General features: G+C 38.8%; 1 protein-coding gene across 1 annotated transcript; it reads left to right on the top strand.

Annotated features, from left to right (window-relative positions):
* Positions 1-17,930: 17,930 nt before the first annotated feature.
* Positions 17,931-18,289, top strand: LOC132531469 (large ribosomal subunit protein P2-like). The gene has a single exon (XM_060169278.1). The coding sequence runs from the start codon at positions 17,984-17,986 to the stop codon at positions 18,287-18,289; it is 306 nt and encodes a 101-aa protein (XP_060025261.1). The 5' UTR covers positions 17,931-17,983.
* The last annotated feature ends 1,994 nt before the right edge of the window (positions 18,290-20,283 follow it).

The following is a 20,283-nucleotide window of genomic DNA, read 5'->3' as shown; positions in this document are numbered from 1 at the left end:
CATGAAGCCACAGGCCAGGAAGCTTGGAGAATTCCAAGCAGAATAGATGCAAAAAAACTACACCTAGGCATATAATTTTCAAATTGCAGAAAACAAAGGTAAAGAAAAAATCCCAAAAGAAGCCAGAGAGGAAAAAAACCTTACCCACAGGGGATCAAAGATAAGAATTACTTCTGACTTATGCTCAGAAATCATGCAAACAACTAGAGAGTGAAGTGAAACATTTAAATATTGAGAGAGAAAAAAACCCACCAACTTAGAATGCTGTACCCTGTGTAATTATCTCTCAAAAATGAAGGAGAAATAAAGACTTTATCAGACAAACAAAAATTAATAAAATATGTTGCCAGTAGACCTGCCTTACAAGAAATGCTAAAAGAAGTTCTTTAGAAAGCAAATAAATCAGAAATTGTTCTCTCTCATCACTCCTTTTCAACATCATACTGAAAGTTCTAGCCAATGTAATATAAGAAAAGAAAAGGAAATAAAGGGTATATGGATAGAGAAGAAAGAAAGAAGACTGTCTTTACTCACAGATGACACAAACATCTATATAGAAAATCCATAAGAACTGACCAAAAAACTGCTGAAATTAATAAGCAGTTATAGCAATTTTCCAGGATATAGGGTTAATATACAAGTCAATCACTTTACTATGACCAGCAATGAACAAGTGGAATTTAAATTTTAAAAAATATATCATTCACCCAAAAAATGAAATACTTAGGTAAAAACCTAACAAAACATATACAAAAGCTATGTGAGGTAAACTAAAAAAACACTGATAATTGAAATCAAAAATGAACTAAATAACTAGGGAGATATTCCATATTCATGGATAGGAACACAATATTTCAAGATGTCAGTTCTCTTCAGCTTGATCTATAGATTCAATACAGTCCCAACCAAAATCACAGCTAATTATTTTACAGATATCAACAAACTGATTCTGAAGTTTATGTGGAAAGTCAAAGACCCAGAATAGCCAACACAATATTAAAGGAGTAAAACAAAGCTGAAGGACTGATGCTACCCAACTTCAAAACTTAGTATAAAGCTATAATAATCAACACAATGTGGTATTGATAGCAGAATAGATAAATGGGGCAGTGGAACAGGATAGAGAGACCAGGAATAGACTCACATAAATATAGTCAACTAATCTTTGACAAAGGGGCAAGGGCAATGCAATGGAGCAAAGATTGTCTTTTCAGCAAATGGTGCTAGAACAGTTGAATATCCACATGCAAAAAAAAAAAAATCTAGACACAGACTTTATATCCATCCCAAAGATTAACTCAAAATAGATTACAGACCTCAATGTAAAATGCAAAGCTATCAAAATCCTAGAAGATAACACAGGAGAAGACCTAGATGACCTTGGGTATGTCAATGACTTTTCAGATTGGACACCAAAGGTATGATCCATGAAAGAAATAATTGATAAGCTAGAGTTAATTAAAATTAAAAGCTTCTGCTCTGCAAAATACAATGTCAAGAGAATGAGAAGATAAGTCACAGGCTGGGAGAAAATATTTGCAAAAGACATATCTGATAAAGGAATGTTATCTAAAATATAAAAAAGGACTCAACACTCAATAATAAGAAAACAAACAACTTAATTAAAAAATAGGCCAAAGACCTGAACAGATACCTCACCTTAGACAATATACAGATGGTAAATAAGCATATGAAAAGATGCTCCACAACATATGTCATCAGGGAAATGCAAATTAAAACAACAGTGACATACTACTACACACCTATTAGAATGATCAAAATCCAGAACACTGACAGCACCAACTGATGGTGAGGTGGAGCAATAGGAACTCTCATTCACTGCTGGTGGGAATGCTAAATGGTACAGCCACTTTGGAAAACAGTCTGGTAGTTTTATAAAACCTAACACACTCTTACCTTATGATCTAGCAATCGCACTCCTTGATATTTACCCAAAGGATTTGAAAATAAGTACACACAAAAACCTGAACAAGGATGCTTATACCCGTTTTATTCATAATTGTCAACACTTGAATGCAACCAAAATGTCTTTCCGTAAGTGAATGGATAAACTGTGGTACATCCAAGCAAAGGACTATTATTCAGTGTTAGAAAAAAATGAGCTATAAAGCCGTAAAAAGACACGGAGCAACCTTAAATGCCTATTGCTAAGTTAAAGAAACCAATCTGAGAAGGCTACACACTGTACAATTCCAACTATATAATATTCTGGAAAAGACAAAACTATAGAGACAATAAAAAGATAAGTGATTGCTTTGGTTGGGCAGGGGAGGGGGCGGGGGGCAATAAAGTTGAATAGATGAACCACAGAGAAACTTTTGGGTAGTAAAATAATAGAATGTGTAACCTCAAGCATGAACTCTAATGTAAACTATGGACTTTGGGTGATGATGATATGTCCATGTAGGTTCATCAATTGTAACAAATGTACTATTCTGGTGGTGGATGTTGATAATGGGGGAGGTTATGCATGTGTGGAATCAAGGAAATGTCTCTACTGTCCTAATTTTACTGTGAATCTAAAATGGCTCTAAAAACATAAAGTCTAAAAAAATAAAGTGATGAAATAGTTGTGAAGTGTGAGGTGTAATAAAGTTTCAAAACCATTCCTCAGTTTCTGGCTTGTTCCTTGACAGGTGATGGTGTCAATTACTGAGAAAGGGAGCACTAAAATAAGACCAGCTTTAGGTGCAAGATTATGAGTTTTGAACATGTTGACTTAGATATGCCTTTGAGACTTTCATGGAGATATAAAATGGGTAATTGGATTTATTGATCTGGAATGCAGAGAACAGAACTGGACCGGAGATAGGAATGTATCCAACTGTCACCAACTGGCATGCAATCAGGCATTGAAGACACGGACTGTAGGCCCAAAGATAAGCTTGCACATGTTCTGGCAGTGCTTTCTTGTGACTCTCAAGCTATTTCACCTGCATGTCTTCTCTTTAAACTTCATTGTCTGCACAACTTCTATTTCCCCAAGGTATCTGGCACCGTGCATTGCCTTATGCCTACTGTCAGTTTCAATGAAATCTTGCCAGATAGATATCCTTGAAAGAATACTTTTTTATGCAACTTTATTCAGTAAACCTCACCAATAGAAAAATAATCCTTCTTTTCCCGTTATCATTTGGTATTTTTGTTTCCCTTATCTCAATTTGATTTCTTATGGTGAGTAAGCAGAGGCTAAAAAAGAGGCCTTCCATTGATGTGATATAGAAAGAAATCTTTCTTCTTTCTTTAACAGCTTGGTACAGTCTTCTTTGGGGATCTTATATTCAAAATCAGAGAGTCTTTTGGTTCTGTGAGGGACCCGTGATAGGAAAGCAAGAGAGGAAGTCCACATATAAGGAATTGGCCTCCTTAACTTGGGTCACCTTTCTGATTGTTTTTGTTTTGTTTTGTTTTAAGCTATGCTGCCTATAGCTTTGGGTGCTAGATGGGTATACAAAGCAATATGAAATCAGCCCTCGGGACTCAAATGCCTGGTATATTCAGTCAGAGAAAACCATTTCAGGGAAGGAATTAGTTCAACTAACCGCTTGACTGCTCTGACAAAACTGGCCAGTTGTCTGACCTTCTTTAGAAGCTGCGAAGGAATTTTCTTCCCTCTATGACTCTGGCAGAGATGCTGTTTCTGATTTCTCCACATCAAAGGGGAGCAGCAAACTCCTGGTGCTCAAGTGACTCAACATTTTGTTTCATTAAACAGAGGCAAGGAAAACCAGTAGGTATCCATTCGTGGATTGTGTGGAAAGAATCTTGTTTCAAGATTAAGTGAAAATTCAATTGTTGAACCTTGAGAGTATGTTTTGATTTTTCATAAAGTATACTTTGAAGTTAGTCTTCTGGTCATATATTGAAAAATTCAGTAAATATGTTTCATCTGTTGATGAATCATTACCCTTTTCTGAAAGTCTGCTATTCTAGCTGTTGCTTTCTGCTGGTGCTTTCCAAACTGTGGACCCTAGGATTTTCAAGCAGACTTTCAGATTGCCACAGGGGAGAAAATGATGCTAATGAGGCAAGACTTAGACTTGCATAGCACTTTACTTTTTTTCACTTTTCATTATTTCTGTTGATTCTTAAAATAATCCTGTGGTGAGGACAAGGGTTAATATCTCCATTTTTTTTAATGAAGAAATAAAGATTCAGAGATGTTAAGCAACTTTCTTACCACTACAGCTAATTAAGGATGGAGTCAGGCCTTTAATGCAAGTCTTATTTCCTTGTCTCTAAAGCCAGTGCTCGTTTTGCTGTACTACACCATTCCTACTCAAAAATAAACTCTTAAGATCAAAAGTCACATATATACACCATGCCATCTACTTGCAGGGTCTGTGTGTGCATTTGTGAATGTATTGAAAAGACTTATGAAATATTTAAAATGTGTTTCCCAATGATTGAAAACACATACCCACCAGACTATACAAATTATTAAACCTACCTAATACCTTTATTTTCATGCACTTTACAAACTGGAACATGCTTACATAATTAGACCAGGAGATATTATCAAATGCATTCCAAAAATGCATATTAGACAAAATTCAAGTAATGTGTCCAAGGTCATTTAGCTAGCTTGTGGTAGAGCTTGAATTTATCCAGGCTTGTCATTGTCTTCAGGGATGCACAGTTTCAGGTGTTTTATGCAAATAAGGGAAAGAAGTGCAGATTTTCAGAGCAGGATTAATTAACAGAGGACATTTAAGAACAGTGAGTATGTGCATGTACCAGAGTCTGCTCTGTAAGTCACTCTGGGTGAGACTGGCTTGTCAGGAATTCCTTTTAGCTCTTGGGTAAGTAAACCTCCTTGTGTGAAATCTAAGGATCACCCACCTTACACAAAATCTCCCTTAGAGCAAATTGGGCTTTAGGAAAGCCTTAGGGCATTTGTTCAGAAGGACACCAGGAAGACAGTGGAAAGTCTTTTTAAAAAGAGATGAGTCAAAACCAGCAGAAGAGGGAGACATGGTAACTTTGAAAGAAAACATTTTAGAAATAATAGGAAAAAGTAGGTCAGAACCTGCCAGAGCCAGAGCCTGTCTGTCAGCAGTCTTCATTTTCTTCTGTGTCCCTCTACAAATCCTGATGGCCTTGGGCCACAGCTAAGGATTAGCTGGAACCTTCAAGTCAAATGCAGCCACATTTCTGACTGAGGCAAGAGCCTGCCGAAGTGATACCCAAGGACCTTGGGCCCATCCAACAGCTGTATATTTGTACTTTTGATGTCCCATCTTGTTCAGTCCTCTGTAGTTTGCAATTCCATGTACATAATTCTAGACTAAGGGGTCAGTGAACTAACACCAGCCACCACCTGTTTTTATACCACAAGTGAGTTCAGAGTGATTTTGATATTTTTAAATGCCTAAAACAAAACATAAACAAAAGAAGGATAAATAAAATTCAAATTTCAGTGCCTATAAAATTTTATTGGAACACAGCTTTGCCCATTCACTTACAGTTTTCTATACCTGCTTTTTTGCCACCATGACAGAGTTGAGTAGGGCTGACAGAGATATTCAATGCCCCCAAACCTAAAATATCAATATTTACCATCCAGCCTATTATGAAGTCTGCCAGCTTCTGCTTTAGACTTACTGCTTCCTATGAACCTCTCACTTTGTAAGTCCCCTACCTGGCCTACCTGCTCTGAACTTGCTGGAACCTCTTGCCTCATTTGTCAGGCTTTTTTTAAAGATGTCTTTGCCTTGACACCTCATCTTGTGTCCACAACCAGTGAAACCCTGCATCACAGCACAATACTATTAAAAATAAATCTGTAAGTCCTATTCAATTAGCATTAGATTTGCTAAATTAAAAAAAAATATATCACTTTCTGCCTCATGGCTTTTCTTAGCTTAATGAACACATTGGCAGCTAATGAAGACATGAGTGGTACTATTACATGGTATGGGGTTTGTGTTTGCCACGTTTGTGACAATTGTTTACCACCAAGCTCAGGGAGATGGAGCATTCCTTTGGAGGGTAGTCCAGCAGTAGATCAGCCAGTTATGAGAGCTAAAATACAAGGAAAAGAGAAACACCTTTCAAATCTGTCTTCTTGATGTTATGAAAAGACAATTTTCTATGGAGAACCAAAGGATAAAATAATAAAGATAATTATTTTGGGCGACTTACTGTGTACCAGCTAATATGCTTAAAATTTCATTGCCATTGTCACACGTAATCACTGAAATTTCTCCATGAAGTAGGTATCATGCTTATTTTACAGGTGTGAAAGCAAGGCAAGGTAGGGCCACACAGATAGCAAATGGCAAAGCTCGGACTAGGACTCATGTCTCCCTGACATCAGAGCTGTGGCAGTAACCACTACACTGCATTGCCTCCTCAACTCCATTTAAGGATCTGGTTAAGTAGAAATGTGTTCTGAAAATCCTAATAAAACAGGGCTAAGTTTGTATGTGTTATGGGGGATGGTGTGGTAAAAAGGAACAATGGGTAGAGTAGGAGCTTGTGTTCTAGGCTCTATAAAAGGAAAATGTTACTGATATTATCCACTACACGGTGAAATTCAGTACAAAATTAGCTGGTAGGGGGTCTCATTCAAAGGTGGATTATCCTCCAAGTGTCTGAAAGAGCTTAGGCCTATCAGCTGCTCTGCAAAGGCGGTAAAGTTCCAGTGCATTCAGTCACAGCCCATGGGATAGGTACAATGGGAAGGCATGTCAGGGTCCTAGTGATCATGTAGTCCAGCCCATTCCTTTTACAGATTTGGAGATTGAAGCCCAAAATGGGAAGTTGAATGTCCTGGTGGCATACAGCTGTTAGTGGCAAGTGCCAGATGGAGTGGCAATCTCCATTACACTATGAACCATGACAAGGTGGCAGGAGAGTGGACTTTGTTTTTCTGTTGTTGCGGTGGTGTTTTTTTTTTTTTTTTTTTTTTTTTTAGGCAGTACACGGGCTTCTCACTGTTGTGGCCTCTCCCATTGAGGAGCACAGGCTCCGGACACGCAGGCTCAGCGGCCATGGCTCACGGGCCCAGCCGCTCCGCGGCATGTGGGATCTTCCCGGACCTAGGCGCGAACCCGCGTCCCCTGCATCGGCAGGCGGACTCTCAATCACTGCGCCACCAGGGAAGCCCCAGGAGAGTGGACTTTAGATGCAGACTGACCAGTGTGAGCAAGCCCTGTAGAGCTGGCCCAACAGCTGGTGGTCAGCAGATCGCTTCCTTTTGACACCCTCCACATATCCAGGAGTGCAGCGATCTAGTCCCTTCTAATTGATACCTTAACTCAAGTTCATTCATCATCTTCCACTAAAGATTACCACTGGCACAGCGCTTTATACTCTACAAAGCACCTTCACTACAGCAGTTGTTTTCTAACAAAGGAGGAAATCTGAGGGGAGAGAAATGGATGGCCTGGATCTGGGTCACCTGACATGGCAATGCCCTTCCTCTACCTGGAAATGACTCCCAACCAAGACAAGGAATGTTATCGTGGGTTCTCTGGCTCCTTTCTTCCTGGGGGCTTTTTTTTTTTTTTTTTTTTTGGCTGTGATGGATCTTTGTTGCTGCCCGCAGGCTTCCTCTAGTTGTGGCAAGTGGGAGCTAGTCTTTGTTGCAGTGCACGGACTTCTCATTGCGGTGGCTTCTCTTGTTGTGGAGCACCGGCTCTAGGCACAGAGGCTTCAGTAGTTGTAGCACGTGGGCTCAGCAGTTGTGGCACACGGGCCCTAGAGCACAGGCTCAGTAGTTGTGGTGCAAGGGCTTAGTTGCTTCGCAGCATGTGGGATCTTCCCGGACCAGGGCTCGAACCCGCGTCCCCTGAACTGGCAGGCGGATTCCTAACCACTGCACCACCAGGGAAGCCCTTCCTGGGGGCTTTCGCCATAAATAAAGTTTTTGTGCCACAGTGGCAGAGTTGAGTAGATGTGATGGATAAGTATAATATCCAGCAACCTAAAATATTTATTATCCAGACCATTACAGACAAAATCTTTCATGAGCTTAAAACCTATTCATGGGTCAGATATTACTTCTAAGTTTTTATGAGCAAAACTTCTCCCAGTTTCCCAAATCAAGTTGAAATGGGTTCTGTTGTACTTTCATTAGCAAAGTTCTTTAGAACATAAAGTTCTTACTATATTTATCCATTTAACAAACATGATTGCACTCCTAAAATGTCCAAAAACTATTACCCGGATTGTGAGAAATCCTCACAAGAACCCTGTGAGATGAGCATTGCTATCTCCATGCTGCACATAAGTCAACTGAGGCTCTTTAATGATGAGATAACTTACCAAGGGTCACAGTAAGTAAGCGGCAAAGAATTTAAATAGTTTGCCCAACATTTTGCTGCTTCTTTCTCTTCTGATGTATCATCAAACCTTCATGGCAATCCAGTGAAATTACTGGTCAGGAAGAATGATTCCCATTTTACCAAAGAGGAAACTAAAGCACAGACAGCCAAAACCTCTTGCTCAAGTCACATACTAAACTTGATGAGTCAGGATTTGGATTTGGGTTTTCTGATTAAATTTTGGAGCTCCTTCTGGTGTTTTATCAAATGCCCCAAAGACACCTCCATATATACTAATTTTAACAAATAGTATTTCTTTAGGAAATGATTGCTATAGATACAGAGATATGTTTCTGAAATCCTGTTATCTTTTGCATCTAAATTATCTACATATTGTTTATGATTGGGGTGGAGATAAACAGGAAGATTTCTGCCATGGGCAGCATAACAACTATCCCAATTGGAGTTCTTCAAATTTGAGGTTTCTCTGGAGATTTAGTCTTCATTCTGGGCTCATAAAAAGCATTCTGGCTGTTCATGTAATAATTTCAATACCTTTGTAATGATATTTCTCTTTCATTTCCCTGCAAATGGGGATACATTGCTCAATCAGACCATTTTCATTTACCTTGTGATTCGTGTGTGGGAAAATCATACCCAATTTGAAAGCAGCACAGTATTTCCTTGGGACTTCTCACTGAGGGGATTAGATAGTGCATCACACTGGATGGCAAATGAAACACAGAGGGGTTCACTGATGCACCAAATCCCACTCTGGGAGGTCTGTTTCAGTGGAAGACCGAAAACAAGCCATTATTTTGTCACTTGGAACAAAAGCCCTGATTAAAAATTAAAATCCATTCCGTACTGATAAATACACCACTGCCTAATTACTCACAAGATTTATATTTGTGGTCTTAATTCCCTCAAAATGATTATTTTTTTAACTCCCTATAAATCAGAACACAATGAGCTTGACAGTGTCAAGCTTCAATAAACATTTGGTTACCCCTTTTATTAGATAGATCAGTTCCTGACCGATAATGTTTTAAAATACTTAAATACTTCATGAGAAGAGAACTATGTCCCTTCCATTAAATGGTTTTCAATGTAGGAAGAAGTGTATATTTAGAGTATTTAGAGACACCTAATTATGGCTAATTTAAAATTTCTTTTCTGCCAACTGGATCTTCAAATTTGCCATCACCCAAATTTCCTCAACATTCACATACAAACACACACAACCATAATACAAAGCAACAAAAATACTAAAATAAATAAAACAAAGAAAAATAAAATAATAGCTTCTGGTAACTTCAAGGATTTTTTGAAGGCTGGGATGGAAGGGGAATTGGGAGCCATGATTAAAGGGAGCTCATAAAAATAAATGGAGGAAAGAGTGAAGTCAGCAAAACTGGTGTGGTAGGCAGCTCCAAGGACACATCCCTCCATAGAAATATTTTAAAATCAAGCAAAAACTGCCAGAAGCAAACTTGTCATAACTCTAGAAAACATTCAAAGGTTTACAGCAACTAAGTGAATACTGAATCAAGAAAAAGGCAATTTGAAACTGGTATTTTTTATTTACACTTGCTCCACCTGCCACCCCTCCATAACCCCTGGCTCAGTGGTTGTCCTGAAGATATCAGTCCACATGCCCAGAGAAGGATTGGGGGCCCTGATTCTGGAAAGGGAAGAACAAACCTTGTTTGCAAAGAATTGTCTGCTTTAACCTGCTTTGGGGCTAAATGAAAATTTGATGCAAAAGATTTCAAAAGCACTACAAATGATAGAAGGGGGAAACAGTTTTTAACTTATTTTTGGGGGCCAGAATTATCCTGATACTAAAGCCAGACAAAGACACTACAAGAAAAGAGAATTAAAAACCAATTTTATTAATGAATATAGATGCAAAAATCCTGAAGAAATTACCAGCAAACTGAATCCAGCAACATGTTTATAAAGTTACACACCATGACTAAGTGGGCTTTATCCCAGGAATATGTGTATAACATAAAAAAAATCAATAAATGTAATATCCCACATTAATAAAACAAAGGGAAAAGACACATAATAATCTCAATTGACACAGAAAAACTTTTAACAAAATCTAATAACACACTTTCATGATAAAAATACTCAGAAAACTAGGAATAGGAAGGAATTTTCTAAACATAATAAAGGGCATTTAAGAAAAAACTACAGTTAACATCATACTCAGTCATGAAAAATTGAAAGCATTTCCCCCAAGATGAGGAAAAAAATAAGATTGTCTGCTGACACAATTACTATTTAATGTTGTGTAGAAAGTTCAAGCCAGAGCAATTAGGTAAGAAAAAGAAATAAAATACATCCAAATTGAAAGGAATAAGTAAAACTATTTCTATTAGCAAATGACATCTTATATTAGGAAAATTCCAAAGAATCTAAAAAACAAAAACAAAAAAACCATTAGAGTTAATAAAAGAATTCAGCAAAGTTGGTGCATACTAGGTCAACACACCAAAATTGGTTTGGTACATTAACAATGAACAACCCAAAATGAAACTAAGAAAACTATTCCATTTACATTAGCATCAAAGAGAATAAAATATGAATATATTTAACCAAGGAGGTTCAAAGGCTTTTACATTGAAAAGTCCTAAATGTTTCTGAAAGAAATTAAAGAATATATAAATAAATGGAAAGGCATCCCAGATTCATGAATTAGAGGACTTAATATTGTTACATTGGCAATACTGCTCAAGGTGATCTACAGATTCAAGGCAATCCCTATAAAAATTCCAATGTTCTTTTATGCAGAACTGGAAAATCTTATCCTCAAATTCATATGGAATTACAAGGGGACATAAATAAATAAAAACAATATTGAAAAAGAAGAACAAAGTTGGAGGACTCATACTTCTCTACTTCGAAACTTATTAGAAAGCTACTGTAATCAAAATAGTGTGGTACTGGAAAAAGGACATATAGACCAATAGAGTAGAAGTGAGATTTCAGAAATAAACTTATTTATCTATGGCCAATTGGTTTTCAACAAGGGTGGACCAAGAACATTCAATGAGGAGGTAATAATTTCTTCAACAGATGCTACTGGGACAGCTGGAAATTCACATGCAAAATAATGAAGTTGAAACAGTACCTCAAGCCATGTACAAAAATCAACTCAAGATGGATCAAAGATCTAAATACAAAAGTTAAAACTATCAAACTTTTAGAAGAAAACCTAGGGGTAAATTTTCATGACCTAGGACTTGGCAATGGCATCTTAGATAAGACACCAAAATCACAAGCAGCAAAAGAAGTAAGAAATAAATTAGGCTTCATCAAAATTAAAAACTTTTGTTTTTAATGAAAGTTTTCAAGAAAATGAAAAGACAACCTACAGAATGAGAGAAAATATTTGTGAATCATATACCTAGAAGAGTCTAGTATCCAGAATACATAAAGAACTCTTATAACTCAACAAACAAACTACCCAATTCTTTAAATGGACAAAGAACTTGAATAGACATGTCTCCAAACAACATATACAAATGGCCAACAAGTACATGAAAAGATGTTCAACATCATTAGCCATTAGGAAAAAGCAAATCAAAACCACAAAGCGATGATACTTCTTATGCCCACTAGGATGGCTATTTTTAAAAAGAGAAAGAGAAAAAAAAAAGGAAAAAAATGTGTTGTTTAGAATGTGGAGAAATTGGAACCCTCATACATTGCTGGCGGGAATGGAAAATGGATCAGCCACTATGGATAACAATTTGTTGATTCCTTAAAAAGGTAAACATAGACTGAGCAATTCCACTCCTAAAGAATTGAAAACAGATACACAAATGCATGTATATATATATTCATAGCAGCACTTCTTAATAGTAGCCAAAAAATTGGAATAACACAAATTTCCATCAACAGATGAATAGATAAGCATGTTATATACATACAATGGAACATTACTCAAATAAAAAAAAAGCAATACATTATTGATACATACTATAATATGATGAATCTCAAGAAATATTTTGCTAAGAGGAAGAAGCCAGAAACATAAAAGTTCACATATTATATGATTCCATTTATATGAAACATTCAGGATAGGTAAATTCATACAGACAAAAACCAAACTAATGGTTTTGTTCTGAGGAGGTTCGGGGGAGAGGAGAGCATTGGGAAGTAACTGCTTAATGAATATGGGGTTCCTTTTTGGGATGATGAAAATGTTTTGGAATTAGCACAATATTATGAATGTAAAATGCCAGTGAATTGTTCATTTTAAAATGGTGAATTTTATAGTATTTGAATTTTACCTCAATTGTTAAAGAATAAAAAGTATTAAAAATAAATAGAGGAGATGATACAAGGTTTAGAGGTGATAATGGGAAGTGTAGCAGGAAAGAAGAAAGAGAGGTGAAGTCTGGGATAGAATGTGGTACATATTTGAAAGGGAGAAAAGAACATGAAACATGTGAGAAAAGAGAATCCTGGCTTCCTTCCATTCTGCCCCCTACAAACTATTTCATATACTGCTGTCGGATTTACCTTTTTAAAACAAGTATCTGAGCATCCTGATACCATCCCCACAAGTTTCCAGTTTAGAAGCTTTCATTGCACCTACCCCCCAACTCTTATTGCCTCCATGGCAGCTTCTCCAGTCCATCTTGGTCTACATTTTCTTCTCTGACTCTTGAAGCTTGCCCTCCCCACTCCACTCCCCAAGCACCACGTGCTCCCACATTTCTTCCACTTCCTGAGCCCCACAGGATTTCTCACAACTCTGTGTCATTACTCATGCCGTTAACCCTTTTGGATAAATCTTACCTCCCCTCAGGACTTAGCTCAACTGCCATTCTTTATGACTTTGTTCCCAGAATATCTAAGCTGAAAGCAGCTTATGGTAGTAGAAAGAACACAGACTTTGAAAACAGCCAAATCTAGGCTCCAAAAGTTAATATATATCCATCACATAATTTTGGGCCCTTTATTTAACTTCTGTGAGCCTCAATATCTTAGTCCATTCAGGCCACTATAACAAAAATACCACAGAGTGGGTGGCTTCAACAACAAACATTTATTTCTCACAGTTCTGAAGTTTGGAAAGTCAAAGATCAAGGGGCTGGCAGATTCAGTGTCTGATGGACACCCAATTCCTGGTTCACAGATGTCTGTCTTCTCGCTTTGTCCTCACATGCTGGAAGGAGCAAGAGAGGTTTCTGTGGTCTTTTTGATGATAAGGTCACTAAATCCCACTATGAGGACTTAATCCTCAACAACTAATTAGCCTGAAAAGTCTCCACCTCCAAATACCATCATTTTTGGGGGTTAGGATTCCAGCATATGAATTTTTGAGGGGGCACAAACATTCAGTCCATAACACCCAGTTTCCTCATCTATGAAATGGAATTAATATCACATTGGATTTTTGTGAAGATAAAATTAAAAATCTAGGCAGAGGTCTCTTTACCTGGAAGATATTAAATACATACTTTTCTACTCACCTTCCCAATGGTCCATGAAAAGTACATGCTATTGTAATGGACAAATAATACTCCCTTGAATGTGTATGGTGTCTTAATATTTCAAAGCACATTACTTACAATCTCTCATTTGATCTGGAGAAGAATTATTGGTATCCATTAGGATAATGTGAGTTTAAAAGGACAAAATTTAGAGTCCAAGTGACTTTAATGATAAATAAATGTATAATGTTTATTTACTGAAGTTCCAGAAATGGAGTAAAGTCCACATAGGGCCTGATCAGTGACCCAATAATCTGGGTTCTTTCCAAGCTCTCATCTTCTCTCCTTACTATTGACTCTATCATGTGGCTGACTCTCCTCAGAGTCACAAGATGCCCACCAGTGACAAATGGAAATACAGCAGGAAGATTTTCTTTATTGAACATAATACCCTCTCTCTTCCACCTGCCTGGACCAAATTAAGAGGTGTTCACATTAGACCAATAACACCTGCCAGAAGGATGCCACACACTGATAGGTTACACCCATCATCTGAAGCAGAATGGGCTTGGGGGAGCCAGTCTTAGTATCCACCATGGAAAGTATGCAGTTTCTGCTCCAGAAAGAAAATGACATGCCCTAAATCACACAGATCATTAGTGTCCAACCTAGGATGGAAGCTCAGATCCCTGACTTCTATTCTCACCACATAGAAGCTTAGATACCATATGGGTTATTTTGTTTTAGGTTTCCAAGCTACAGATAGCTTCAACTCAAAATGTCCTAAAAAGGAGAGTGTTTATTATATCACACATAAAGGAGTGCAGAAAGAAATAAGCTATTCGAGCCATGAAAATACATGGAAGAACCTTAAATGCATATTGCCAAATGAAAGAAGCCAATCTAAAAAGGCTACATCCTGTATGATTCCAACTATATGACATTCTGGAGAAAGAAAAATTATGGAGACAGTGAAAAGGTCAGTGTTGCCAGGGTTTAGGGAGGAGAGTGGAATGAATAGGTGGAACACAAAGAATTTTTAGGGCAGTGAAAATACTTTGTATGACACTGTAATGGTGGATATAGATCATAATACATTTGTTAAAACCCATAGAATGTACAACATCAAGAGCAAACCCTAATATAAAGTTTAGACTTTAGGTGATAATAATGTGTCAACATAGAGTCATGGGCTGTAATAAATGTACCACTCTAGTGTGGAGTGTTGATAGTGGAGAAAGCTGTTGCGAGAGGGAAGAGGGGCTAGGTGGGAAATCTCTGTACTTTCTGCTCCATTTTTCTGTGAACCTAAAGGTCTCTAAAGCATTGTGTGTGTGTGTGTGTGTGTGTGTGTGTGTGTGTGTGTGTGTGTGTGTGTGTGTGAAGGAAAGGCTCTAGATTTTATTGATGTAGAGACTCAGCAGCAGCATCAAGGACATCAAGAAACAAAATGTGTTTCTTTCTGTCTCTTCATTCTACCTTCTTCAACAGTTCAGTTTTGCCTCCAGGCTCAATACTCACAGAGCAAGGTGGTTGCTGGAATTCAAAACATTACATACAGGGCCTTCCCTGGTGGCGCAGTGGTTGAGAGTCCACCTGTTGATGTAGGGTACACGGGTTCGTGCCCCGGTCTGGGAAGATCCCACATGCCGCGGAGCGGCTGGGCCTGTGAGCCATGGCCGCTGAGCCTCCATGTCCGGAGCCTGTGCTCCGCAACAGGAGAGGCCCAAAACATTACATACACCCAATAGCCAAAGGAGAGAAAGCACAATGTTCTCTGGAATCTCCTGCTCAAGAGCAGAAACTCTTAAGAAGACCTCTCCTTTTGGTTACTGGCCAGAACTGGATTACAAGCCCATCCTAAACAAATCACAGAGTAAGAGACTAAAACCACCAAGTTTTAATCAGAATTGACCCAGAGTCATGTGGATACCTGAACTTAAATCATGGTTCTATTTGGGAAAATAAAAAGAATTGGGGAATAAATAGTCAAAGGAAACCAACAATTTCGGCTACAGAGAATACTCCTAGAAAAGGTTACTTTCTAGTGGGTATTTCTGCTCTTATCCCTTTTTCTTCCCCCTGTTGGCCATAGGCAAAAGCCCAGATGAAGTAGGTCCTGCGGTTGACTGAGGTAGTGAGCTAACCAAAACTTCAGAGGACCTGAACGCGGAGCCAAAGAGGATTATTTTTGTTGTTGTTTATATACCTGAATAAGCAACAGACCAAGCCACTTTCATAAACCTTTTGGAGTAAGCAATTTTGAAAAGTGACCCATTTTCTTTAAAACTTAGTGGTGTATTAGACAAAGATACAACTTGCATCATCAAAGACTTAGCCAGGGTTTTTGCGGTCTGCTCACAGCACTGTGATATCTGACACTCTTCAGCTGATAAGAATCCCATCAGAAATTTTAACCATACTTTTCTTTTTGGTCCTTGTAGCCCCACACCTTTAATGACTCCCTAGATTTGGAGGATAGAATCCAATCTTCAGAGTTCAGTTCCTCCTTCTCAAGAAGAACTGCTCATTCTTATGTCAAGGAGAGTACAAAGCCACATGACAGCTAAGACCCATCTTCCTAGATCAATCGCTCTCAATTTGACCACTCATCAGAAACATCTGCACAGATCTAGCAAAACTATGCCAGAGTCCATATCTCTAAAATTCTAATTCAGTAGAACAGAGGTTTACTAATTCAGTAAACCACAGGATTGAGGCAATAAGTTATATTTTCACTTATTGAAGCAAACATGGCTATTGTATGGAGGACAGTACAAAAATGCATATATATATATATATATTTTTTTTTTTTTTTTTTTTTTTTTTTTGCGGTACGCGGGCCTCTCACTGCTGTGGCCTCTCCCGTTGCGGAGCACAGGCTCCGGACGTGAAGGCTCAGTGACCATGTCTCACAGGCCCAGCTGCTCCACGGCATGTGGGATCCTCCTGGACCGGGGCACAAACCTGCGTCCCCTGCATTGGCAGGCGGACTCTCAATCACTGCACCACCACAGAAGCCCAAAAATGCATATATTTTTAAAGTAAAAGTATGATTATTACAAAAATGTGTGTTGAATTTTCTATCAGAATTTTCTATAGCTACTTCAGGCTATTACTCTGAAGATATTCACTACCTCTTACTGGCCATTAGAAGATATTTAAGAAAAAGTTTGAAATACTTCCCAGGTTAGGAATAATGCTCCTCCTCAGAAACATGGCAGGTGGAAGAGAGTTTTATGATGACTGTATGCAAAATTCATTACACAGTCAGTGCTTAATAAGCCTGAACTTTCAGTCTTAAGATGGTACAGATGTTTTTTATGGTTTAATAAAAATCCCTTCTTGAAGTTTACATTATCAAGTTGCAATATTACACTCTTCTGTCTTCTTGACCTTTCTGCAGCTGGTTCACTGTTTGTCCTTAAAACTCCTCACTCCACTTATCCTGAATAAGTAGGGATGCTGTGTCGTAATCCACAATCAATCCACATAAATAAAACAATTCAGCACAGATGTGACCTGAATATACATTTAGAGTCTGCTAATTGTGCAAAGCGGTGGCACAAGGTTTCAAGGTCAAGCAAACCAGCAATGAAATTGCTCTGTGGAAAAACACAGAGGGGTCAATGCTGCTGTTTATTATTAAAATTGTTCTTTTGCAAAGTTGTAGAGAGTTCTCCACTCTGCAGACATTTCATAACCCATACCAACTGCTTTTTCCTCAGGTAGCAATGAGAGTAGGTTTAAAAAGAAAGGCTTAATTGCTACAAAACCACAAAAAGGTAAATTCAGTCTAGTCTAAACCCTCCTAGAGACAGAGAAATAGAAAGAACACAGACTTTGAATTTGAGTGAAGTTTGAAATCTGGTTTAACTCCTTATTAGGGTAGATTCTTGAGCACTTTAACTTAAACTATAATGCCTCTTCTTTGTGATATGGGTCAAAAACTAGTATTTTATTCTGATTTACAATAAGAAACAGAATTAGCACAGCCTGCTGGCTCCTTGTCCTAAGATCAATGGTACGTGGGGGAACTATTGAAACTTAGAAACCTGAGGAATAAAAGAGACAACTGTGGGAAGCACTTGGAGAGAGGGAGAGCTGTTTGAAATATTGCGTAGATAGGAGATGGGGTCCAGCCAGTGGGATCAGGAAGGCTAAATTAGGAAAAGCCCCTTTCCATCCCTGACGCCGCCGAGGTCGCATGCGTGAGGCTCCTCTGCCGCCGCCAAGATGCGCTACGTTGCCTCCTACCTGCTGGCCGCTCTTGGGGGCAATACCTCCCCCAGCGCCAAGGACATCCAGAAGATCCTGGACAGCGTGGGCATCGAGGCGGACGACGACCGGCTCAACAAGGTCATCAGTGAGCTGAACGGCAAGAACATTGAGGACGTCATTGCCCAGGGTATCCACAAGCTGGTCAGCATGCCCGCTGGTGGGGCTGTGGTCGTTTATGCTGCCCCAGGAGCTGCAGCTCTTGCTGCGGGTTCTGCCCCAGCAGCAGCAGAGGAGGAGAAGAAGGAGGAAGGAGTCAGATGACGACATGGGATTTGGCTCGTTTGACTAGAGTCTTGCTCCCCTGCAAATAAAACCCTTTTAATGTAAAACAAAACAAAAAAAAAGAAGAAAAAAAAATAGGAAAAGCCCTTTGAGTCCAGCTGTTGCCTTGAGACCATCAATGCCCACTCCTTAAAACTCAGCATGGCTGCACAGAAGCTCTGAGAGGAGCAGTGAAAAGTAGCCCAGGTATTCAGTCCCCTGCCCCTTCCTTCTCAAACCTCAGTGGGGAAAGTCTCCTCCCCAACATAGGGGTGAGGAGAAGCAGCCGAGAATAAAATACTCACTGAAGAGCTGTTCAGTGTAGAGGAAGAGTGATGACCTGTGCTTTTCTGTAGTTCTTCACATGAGAGCTCTCCCTCTTCTCCTTTGAACTCACCTGGGTTGGCACAAAAAAGCGTTCTGATGTTCATCCCTTTATCTTAACAAGGACCTTGACAACAAAGAAGTACAACCACTTCAGAAGAAAACAGTGATGTAAGCTCCAGAGATCAGCTGTACAACACAGTGCCTACAATTAATAGTAAGGCATTCTGCACCCCAATATTCATTAACTGTAGATCTCATGTTAAGTATTCTTACCAAAAAAGGGGGTGGGGTGGGGATACAAGGAAGCTTTTGGAGGTGATGGATAGGTTTATTCCCTTGATTGTGGTGGTGGTACTGTGAGTGTATTCATCTGTCCAAACCCACCAAATTGTATAAATTAATTATGTGCAGTTTTGTGTATATCAGTTATACCTCAATAAAGCTGAAAAAACAAAAGAAACAATGAACTATATAATAGATACCATCACAGGCAGAGATAATAAACAAAACAGACCCACACACCTATGGTCAGCTAATGTATGACAAAGGAGGCAAGGATATGCAGTGGAGAAAAGACAGCCTCTTCAATAAGTGATGCTGGGAAAACTGGACAGCTACATGTAAAAGAATGAAATTAGAACATTCCCTAACACCATACACGAAAATAAACTCAAAATGGATTAAAGATCTAAATGTAAGCCCGGACACTATAAAACTCTTAGGGGAAAGCATAGGAAGAACACTCTTTGACATAAATCACCACAAGATCTTTTTTGACCCACCTCTAGAGAAATGAAAATAAAACAAAATAAAAATAACAGAACAAGAAATTTTATAGTAAATATAATATCTATAGGGGCTTCCCTGGTGGCGCAGTGGTTGAGAGTCCGCCTACCGATGCAGGGGACGTGGGTCCGTGCCCCGGTCCGGGAGGATCCCACATGCCGTGGAGCGGCTGGGCCCGTGAGCCATGGCCGCTGAGCCTGCGCGTCTGGAGCCTGTGCTCCACAACGGGAGAGGCCACAACAGTGAGAGGCTTGCGTAAAAAAAAAATATATATATATATATGTGTATATATATATATATATATATATATATAATATCTATAATATTGATATGAAACATTTAAAAAAATAATTTAAGATATCTAGTTAGAAATATTGGGTATGGAAAGACAATTTTCAAAATGAACCAACACTGCACAGCAAAAAATTAACTTTACCCAAAGAGATATTTGGTCTTTGGGAAATAACCTGTAAATGCATGGAATTCCCCAAATGATGGAAGTGTCTTTGTTATTCCTGATGGTCCCCTTGAAACTGAAAGTTTATGCTAATAAGATGACTCAGGGTGGGGGCTGCTGAGAGCAGAAAGACCAACCTTGCAATTAGAGGGTTGGTTGGTGGGGGGTGGGGGGTGCGGCGGCTGGAGATTGAGTTCAGTTGTATGGGCAATAACTCAATCAATAATGGTTATGTAATGAAGCCTCAATAAATACTTTGGACACTGACACTGGGCTGAGCTTCCTAGGCTGGGAGTACTCTGCGTATGGCCACATACCAAAGTCAAAAGGGTAATGAGCCCTAAGGACACAGAAGTTTTACATTTCAGAGCCTCCTAGTCCCAGATTCCACCCTCTGCATCTCTTCCTTTGTCCAGTTCTGATT

The sequence above is a fragment of the Lagenorhynchus albirostris genome, chromosome 13, assembly GCF_949774975.1.
Source record: "Lagenorhynchus albirostris chromosome 13, mLagAlb1.1, whole genome shotgun sequence".
NCBI classification, from domain to species: Eukaryota; Metazoa; Chordata; class Mammalia; order Artiodactyla; family Delphinidae; genus Lagenorhynchus; species Lagenorhynchus albirostris.
This window is presented reverse-complemented; position numbering and strand designations above follow the sequence as displayed.

Excerpts from the sequence above, each read along its gene's own strand:
- LOC132531469 (XM_060169278.1), top strand. The coding sequence starts at position 17,984 with ATGCGCTACGTTGCCTCCTACCTGCTGGCCGCTCTTGGGGGCAATACC.